The following is a 9,489-nucleotide window of genomic DNA, read 5'->3' as shown; positions in this document are numbered from 1 at the left end:
GTATTCTTTTATTTAAAAAATATAAAATATATTTTTTCTGTTTTTTTTACTTTTTCAGGATTTGATTTCGACTTTATCAATCAAGATTAATTAAAAGAACTTCTTTCGAAATCATTATTACAACATTTGATATAATCATAAATAATCTATCCTTCTTTCTAAAAAAATCATAATAATTAATGTTATAACGGTTCAGTTATTGAGTATTGTTCAAGTTGCAAAGTCGCGAAACAGAATTCATTCCGGTATTCATTCTGACATGTTAATTAAGAGCCGTGGTCATTAGTTTGCATGATGTTATGTCGTAATTAAGCGTTGCCGGACTATTATGAATCCCGCTGCTGGAATAATTAATTAGGTCTAGAATCATAAAGCTATACACGTGAAAATATAGTTAATCTAAATTTTAAGTGATGAATAACCGGAAATTCTCAATGAGAATCAATGTTGCAAATTACGATTGTATTTAATTTTTCGGTTTTCTGATTGTTCTTATACAAAATTTCTGACATGTAATAATGAAATAGGATACGATCAATGCTGCAAACACTTTGAAGAGTTTTTTAATTGGTCAGTTTCTTTCAAAATTCTTTCGTCTAATTGATCCATCAAGTGTTTCAAAGTATTTGTAGCGAGACTTTGACCACAGCTATAGAATAATATAAAGAAACAAAGAAAATCCGCCGCGTAAACTGAAATCAATTTTTAGTATGAAAAGTTTAAATTAATATAATAAAAAAATAATCATGTGAAGTTTGTTTCTGAAAAAAAAAGGCCGATGTAATCAAAAGACTGGCATACGTATTGTTTTCACTTCAATGAAAATACAAGGGGAGATGCACGGTAGGGTGGTACTTATCGATTATTCCGTCTACCAGCGTAAAGACGAATTTCATGTATCTTTAACGAAAGCATCCAACTACCAAATAGAGATGCTAGAATCATTAGATAGATGCTTGTTTTGTAAAAAGCGAATCCTATATCAATGGCTCGAGGAGTATATTCAACTGTGACTTTAACTATAAATCGTATAGCGATTCAAAATATAGCAATTCAAAGCAATAAAAAAAGTTTTAATATTTATTTGACATTTAATTCTGTCGTTTAATTTTCGTTATCAGTAAGTTATATCTACTGGCCAAAGGAATAAGCATGTAAATGCAAACATAGCATGATAATTGAAAGATTTTCATATATTATATTGCCTTAAACTAATCGTGCATAAAATCTAGGAATATGCAGTTAGTGATACAAGATGTTGTCAACAGTTTCCTGAAAGAAATCGAATATCTTAAAGTATTAAAGTTATATTTTAAAAACATACTATATTTATTTAAAAATGCATTTACTTAATACGACGCTTAATCATTATTGATTATAGCTTGTCATAAATATTTATTTTGAAACAGTTATTGCTTGGCATTTTCAGAAGATTTTTATCTAAAACTCTGATCAAAAATTATGTGATGAGTATATGTTTCAATCACAAGCTATAATCAAATAATAAATGATTGGTCTAAATAAACGCATTTTAGTAAACGTAATGTATTTTAAAAATGTAACTTGTTAATTTCTAATATATTCAATTTCTTTTAGAAAACTTTTGATTACGCTCTTATGTCGCTGATTGTAATTTAAATACAAATTATATGTGTGCATGTGTGCAATATACAGGATAAAAAAAAAAAAAAAAAAAAAAAAAAAAAAAAAAAAAAAAAAAAAAAAAAAAAAAAAAAAAAGGACTAAAACTAGACAAAAATAAAATGCGTATGTATTCATATTTACATAGATTTATTTTTTTCCTGCAAACTATACAGCATGGTCCACGTGATTAAAAATCGTTTAAATAAATTGACGATTATTAAAACCATTAAATGATGGAACATGTATGAATATATGTGAATGTAACATATATACCTTTTATAAAACTTTTTGTAGATATTATTTTGTATAGTGTGAAATGGTAATTGTAATTCGGGATGTACAATGTTGTTAAAATCACACAGTTTAATAAAGTTTTAGTTGCCTTTTTAATTCTTATATTAATGAAACCATTATTGGCAACTGGCTTTAAAGATGTAAAAATTGCACCATTGTCGATGATTTTATAAATATTACCTTAATATTGAATCAAATTGAATACAATACAATATAACAATATGTATTATTCATATTTGATATATTCTACTGTATTCCATATAATATGAATGACAATTCATTTCCTTTCTTCAAAACGTGACGCAATTAACTTCCATCTGATAGATATTTTTGAGGCCTTCCCTAGGTCTTCTTCCATGAGTAATACATTTCCAAAGGTCGATTGACACGCCAGAATTTATCGTTCACTTGTCGTAACGTTTGTGAGCCACTTAATACCACAAGCTGCCCAGGTGAAGGTGCGATATAGATACAAAAATTTAACAGCCTATCTGATTCTGACAGTTCAGTATCCAAATCCAACGTTAAACGCATTGCTAGATATTTACTTAAATGGTCCACTGTAAAAACAAACAATTTGTTATTTCATACTGAAAGTTTGTTTTTCCATTTTATAATTTAATGTATATTTACATTTTAAATTTATAATATTCATTAGCTTCTTCAAGTAAACAATTTTTTCTTTCTTAAATGCAATTTGCGAGATATCTTACCTGTGGCATTTGCTGTTGTTTTTATATAGCGAATACTGTTCTCTTTCAATGCTTTTATTAAAGAATTATCACCTGCCATTTCTGTAGGGTGTGGTTTAAAGACAAGTTCAATTTCATTAAGCATCAATGGCTCGCTAGGACCTTCACCTTCTGTGTCAACCATAGAATCACCACCGCCAGTCTCAGCTTCTGCACTAGAAGAATCATTCTCAGAATTTTGTAGACTTTTCTGTCGTTTTGATGGTTTTGAGATTTGATTTGCAGGATTTGGCGATGGTGTGGTAGAGTTTCTAGATGTTGTTCCTAGATAAATGTACATAAAAATAACTGATGTAATAAAAATTACATAAGTTTATACAAACTGTTGTAAACTCAATAAAAAGTGCAGAGTATTTCTAGATTAAAAAACAAATATTGGTATTCGTAAAATTAATCACCTCCACTATTTAAAGGTCCTGTTGCACTTTGAGAGGAATCACTTTGATTTGCTACATTTGTAGATGGATTTGGTGTTGTAGGTGCACTAATATTTGGTGTATTATTATAAGACGTTGCATTGCTTGCATTTTCAGATTCATTGGCATTCTTTCTAGAACGCTGTGGACGATTCTGACTTTGTAATTTAATACCTTCTGTAATAGAGTTAACAAGTGCAGCTTGTGAATGTGACTTATTCAGTTTAGCCAAAACTCGTTCCTGATGAGCCTCATATTCGTCTCTGCTAGGATAGATTTTTGAGATTAGCAAATCAAAGTTTGGATCCGGTCTGAGAGATCTTTTAGAAACCAATTTCTTCCTGCATGTAGGACATTCCTGTAACAATGTAAAGTATAAAAGTATAAAACAATTCATTATATATAACATAAATAAATTCCTTGTATCTCAATATAAAATATTACTACTTGTAGAAAAACAGTATTTATTTTTATTGAAGATATATAAAATTCTTGCAGCAAGTGTATATAATTTTGTTGCATGGGTTCAAATTAATATTTCATTTATCCTACAACAAAGTTTTCAAATATGTTGATTGTGTATGTGATATATTATAGGATAATCACTGGATCATGTTCTTAAGTTTCTAAAAAAATCTCTATTTAGTAACCAATCAATGCGAGTAGAAAGTTCATGCTACGATAAATAAAATATTAGCCTTATAGATAAATAAAACAGTTCGAAAGTATTGCTTTCCAAATAAATAAAAAATGAATGGTAGATTGCATACATATTTTGTATTGTACATACATACACAAATTGACAGATAAATAACATTACATCTTGTAGAAAAAATATAGGCTAGTATTATCCGCAAACATTGCAGATATAAGTTTGTTGTATTATGTCAAACACATACTTTGTTACCGCTCCGTAAAGCCGTGATAATACAGTCGGAACAAAAACGGTGGAGGCACTCCTTGGTAGTCATCGTCTTCTTCAGCATATCCAAGCAAATGGGGCACATGAGCTCGCTGTGCAAACTCCGCGGACTGACCGCAATCTCTGTGTTGTCGGTGATCGCGTCTTGCGGAGTGCGATGTAATTCGTAAAGCGATAATTCCCATGTTTTGTTGAGGCCGACCTGTTCCGCAGATGCCATCTTGAATAGTTGAATTACATACACATTGACATATACATTACAGGGTATGGACACTTGGACATGCTCTTGGACAAAATAAAGTCCTATTTCTGCGCCATCTGGGCGAATAGAAACAATTTTGAGAACTAAATTGCAGGATGCTCCTACTCGGTCAATAAAATAATCAAATGAGCCATTCACAGGCCAAAGTGATGAACATCATTTCGAATTTTTTAAAATTTTAGTGTCAAAGCATCAATGAAGTATTTTGGCAATAAAATTGAAAAAAAAAAATTCGAAACGGAGTTAATCATTTTGACCTGTGAATAGTTGAAATGTGGAATATTTTTTGTTCAATAATTTTGCACTTTTAAGTAAATAAATAAAAGTTACAAATGTGATATTTGAATCGTTTATATTACACATAAATTATTCATTAGATAATAAAAAATAATTTCTAACATTTATTTTATATATCCTAATACAGTCTTGACTAAAAATATTAGGCATCTTATTAAGTATTATGTACAATTTTAACTGAAAAATTGATTTTCCTGTAAATTATCTTTTGTTTCCTAAATAAATGCCTAATATCTTTATATTAGCCAAGGCTATACTTATGTTCTAAAGCATGAATACAAAAGAATGTCTACATTCTCCCCCTCTCTCTTCAATTTTTATTATCAATACTGAAATTCTATAGTACATTTATTTACATCCATTGTAGATTTTTAATTTATAATTTATTTATTCAGAAACAAAATAGAAATATAATTAGTTATATTATTACTGAATTATATTACTACACTATTATTAGTTGTTCTATGGCAAGGCCAAAAAATTAGAGAAAGAGAGAGAGAGAGAGAGAGAGAGAGAGAGAGAGAGAGAGACTTAAACCTACTAAGATTATAAAATGCTTATATATGGTCAGTGATCCAATATTTAAAAATACAAGGTTTTTTCCAGGTTTTCAGGATTCAAAATTCGCTCGTCACCCTGTTATATTTCCCACATAGCAAAGAACTGGTTCAGGACGCATTCGTAGGATTTTTTATAATCTCAGGAACACTCCAGGATGTTCTTTATTTATATACGTGTGTGTGTGTGTGTGTGTGTGTGTGTGTGTGTGTGTGTGTGTGTGTGTGTGTGTGTGTGTGTGTGTATATATATATATATGCCAATTTAAAATATATCTATTTTAAGTTCATAAAAAATTAAGAAATGTAACAAATTTAATGATCTTAGTTATAGTTATAATTAATGAAAGAATCATAATATTACTACGTAATAATAATTAAATTAATCAGAAAGAATTAGCATTTTTTAATATTTATAATTGTTTCGAATTATTTTAATTTTTATTTTAAAAGATTAAGAAGACTCAATACCTAAATTTTGTAAATATTGAAACATGTTTATCTTTATATATATTTTTTAATGCCGATTTTATCTTTGTACAAAATGTAGAAGAATGTACCTTTCGTTTTTTAGTCACATTCTTCATTTGCATATGTAAGAAAATTTTTTGTGTATTTCTCAATGCTGAATAATTTTTCCGAACAGTTAAACTAGTAATTTTTTTAGCGTCCTTTAATCGTTGTTTATAATTAATATTCTTGCGTAAAATATTTTTTGTTTTTTAAATAATCTGCTTTTAATATATATTTTTCTTGCTACTGGAGTCAAGTTAGCCTTTCGAGTAACAAGTATATTTCTATGAACATGGTTTGTAGAATGAAAACTTCTGTTTGGAGTCCTTACAATCTCTGGCTGTGTTTCTTGTTGTATCCCTTCTTCAATATTTACATTGTTACATGGCTGTGTTTCTTGTTGTGTCCCTTCTTCAATATTTACATTGTTTTCCAAAATAACTTTTTCTTCTTCAACTATCGTTACAATCTTTGGCTGTATTTCTTGTTGTGTCCCTTCTTCAATATCTACATTGTTTTCCAAAATAGCTTTTTCTTCTTCAACTGTCCTTACAATCTCTAGCTGTGTTTCTTGTTGTGTCCCTTCTTCAATATCTACATTATTTTCCAAAATAGCTTTTTCTTCTTCAACTATCCTTACAATCTCTGGCTGTGTTTCTTGTTGTGTCCCTTCTTCAATATTTACATTATTACATAGCTGTGTTTCTTGTCGTGTCTGTTCTTCAATATCTACATTGTTTCCCAAAATAACTTTATGTTTTACTGTCCTTACATAAGATTTATAAACATCAAGAAAAGATTGGGGTGCAATTGTTCCAGTCACTTCATCATATTGTGGGTCGTCCATTTCTTCATCTTCATTTTCTTCGTCTTCTTCTTCTTCTTCTTCTTCTTCTTCTTCTAGATCTGTACTTATATCAGACTCAGAATTATCTGTTTCATTTCTAGTTGGCAAATTCTGATTTGGAATAGCATCAATTTTCAATCGTCTACGTTGTAAATTAATAACATATGAACTTTCGTCAAAATGTAAATGGCAAATTCTACATTTTTTAATTTTTTCGTCAGGTACATGCGACATAGATATCGCTTTTATCCATTTTTTCCTTAATTTTGTATCTTTTGGAAAATAATGACCAGGAGCTCTAGCACGAGATTTACAATGTGGGATGACACATTTCCAAGTTCCACTTGTTATTTTGACCATTTTATTTTAAAATTTCAATGCTGAAAAAAAATTTTGTTATACAAATGTTTAACATTCAAGAAATGCATTCTGTTTCATACATAATGCATTATATTCAAGTGACCCAACACGATCAATCATACTATCAGTATTAACGAATACTAATAATATCACTGACTGTGTGTGGTTAATATTGATGAATTGACATAGAATTTAACGGTGATTTATCAGGATCCATGTCACAGTGTAATAGATAATTTAAAACTAGAGTGAAATATATTGTTAATAGTACTGATCGTGTAAGATAGTAAAAATACTAAAAATATTGCTGTATACCGATGAATATTGAATACTGATTCAATATTACTGAACAATGATCAGTATTATTAACCATAGGGCCTTTTATGTATTATTTTATCCTTTGTTGTTCACCAAATATTAAAGAAAGTTAAAACGATACATCATGCGCATTATGCGTGAAACGTATAATACAATCAATATGTACGTACATACATACATATACTTAAATCAAAGCTGACCAAGATCGGTGTTTTTTGATTTGAAATTGAAATGTATCGGCATTCAATGCCCATTGCTGTTCCTATTCTTCACTTCAATGCTGTTTTTTTTTTGTCGTAGCGCGCAATGCTCGGTCTCATAGATGACCTTAATTGACTGTAATCCGAAATCGTTAAAAGTTTTTGACCTGTGTTGTCACTATGTTTAAAAGTATTCTGTTACTAATATTATAAGATACTATGGTAAAATTATTCAGTTTAGCTATCCCACCTCAAAAATCAATAAAATTAGACTTTGACGTGCTTTTGCATGAAACGGAAGAATCTGGCAAACAAAAAAGCGTCGCTCTTGTCCTGTGAGCCGAGATATTAAACGTTAAAGTTGATAGTTGAACTATTGAGGTTAGGAAATCTGTCACTGCCGCGAAATACGAGTATGTATTGCGATCACCTTTTTCGTGTTCTGTGACCTCATGCGAGATATCGAGCGTTTAAAGTTGACTAAAGAGCTTCACACATGAAATTGAACAACTTAAGGCGGCTAAACCAATGAGCATCTTATGTAAATCAATATGGAGATATTAGGTTAGATGCTCATTGGTCCAGCAGTCTTATATTATGCTTACGCTCTGTTATGCATTTCATGTGTGAAGCCCTTTAAAGTGTTACTATGTAACTCTTTAAGTCAACTTTAACGCTTAATATTTCGCTTCGCAGAGCAATCCCGGACATTTTTCTGCCAGATTTTTTTATTTTACGCAAAAACGCGCTGATTTCATCGAAATCGAAGGTAGCTCGGAAGTAATTCTGAAGAATTACCCTCATTTTGTCTCCGTGACAGATTTCCTAATCTCAATAGTTATCAACTTTAATGCTTAATCTCGGCTCAGGGCAGAGCGACACTTTTCTTTGTCAAATTCTTCCGTTTATTCATACAAGAACGCGTCGAATATTGATTTCTTAGATGGGGTAACTAAACCGAATAATTATCGCCTAATTTTATTGATTTTTGGGGTGGAGTAGCTAAACTGAATAATTATCAAGTTTTTGACCTGTGTCTTTTACTATGTTATAAAAGTATTCTGTTATTAATATTATAAGATAATATTATTCATAATAGCATTTCGTTTTGTCTCTTGGGAACTGCTCGGGGTCGCTTCGAATGAATCCAGTGTACTTGAAATATAGGATTCACAGTATGTACGACATCCATCCATATGACGTCAGACAGTCATTGTACCAATGAATGTCAGATGTCGTATGAATCCTATATTTCAAGAACGTCGGAGCGACTCTAACGAGCAATAGTAATATATTTAACTATAAAAAATATGTATAACAGAATACTTTTAAACATAATGAAAGACAGGTCAAAAACTTTTAATGATTTCAAAGTGTCGTTCTTAAAAATGAAAATCCCACGCTACGACAAAACAGCAATAAGGACGTAAGGAACGGTATAGATGTAAATATCAACATTTCGATTTCAAGCCAAAAAACACCGACCTCGGTCAGCTCTGATTTATACCATATATTTTAAACAATAATGCCTCTCTTTCTTTTTAATATTCGTTACCGGAATAAATGTGGACACACCTGACTTTACGTAAAATAAATGACGCAGTACTCGGACCGATTGGCCCGACCAAGCAATCCGTCTGATGTATGTATCCGTGGACAGCGAACGACAGACTCGCGAATATATAGCGGATTATACAGCGTTTGTTTGAGCGTTATTATTTGTAAGACTCAAAGAATCACCACTTTATTTACGCAATCACCAGAAACCACATTTGATCACGTTCCAATCACGTTCTGATACTTCTGATGCTTCACGCTGCTTCTGGAATCAGATTTTAGAATGTTCCAGAATAGTCCAAAATGTTCGAGAACTGAACAGTAATATCATATTGACAATACCGATCGAGCGGAAATGCTGAAGTTTATAATTCCCAAAACTCTGTCTATTTTTGTCCAGATGGCGCCCAGAAATTGGGCTTAAGGCCTTAGCACAAGGTTTGTTCGCGTCGCATGCTCTAAGGCGCTACGCACAATAGAGGAAATATTAGAAACAAGAATAGATATTAAGATTTCAACCTATCAGAGAAACCGTGTATTCCGACGTAAC

The 9,489-nt window shown here is 30.8% G+C and overlaps 1 protein-coding gene across 3 annotated transcripts; it reads right to left on the bottom strand.

Moving 5' to 3' along the window:
* Positions 1-2,187: 2,187 nt before the first annotated feature.
* Positions 2,188-9,215, bottom strand: LOC108685105 (E3 ubiquitin-protein ligase RING1). Of its 3 annotated transcripts, none has more exons than XM_018189748.1 (6): positions 8,958-9,215; positions 5,989-6,884; positions 4,006-4,248; positions 3,089-3,464; positions 2,652-2,954; positions 2,188-2,498 (listed from the first exon to the last, which is right to left on the bottom strand). In XM_018189748.1, exons 2-6 carry the CDS (start codon positions 6,862-6,864, stop codon positions 2,281-2,283), a joined length of 2,016 nt encoding a protein of 671 aa, XP_018045237.1. In that variant the 5' UTR covers positions 6,865-6,884; positions 8,958-9,215; the 3' UTR covers positions 2,188-2,280. The 3 variants fall into 3 exon arrangements, with proteins under 3 accessions (XP_018045237.1, XP_018045236.1, XP_018045238.1); XM_018189747.1 differs by lacking the exon at positions 8,958-9,215 and adding an exon at positions 7,361-7,424; XM_018189749.1 differs by lacking the exon at positions 8,958-9,215 and adding an exon at positions 7,361-7,424 and having other exon boundaries at positions 4,006-4,230.
* Positions 9,216-9,489: the final 274 nt, after the last annotated feature.

This window comes from Atta colombica, unplaced genomic scaffold, assembly GCF_001594045.1.
Source record: "Atta colombica isolate Treedump-2 unplaced genomic scaffold, Acol1.0 scaffold146, whole genome shotgun sequence".
Taxonomy (NCBI): domain Eukaryota; kingdom Metazoa; phylum Arthropoda; class Insecta; order Hymenoptera; family Formicidae; genus Atta; species Atta colombica.
Note: the sequence above shows the minus strand (reverse complement) of the source record. Positions and strands in the feature narration are given on the sequence as shown.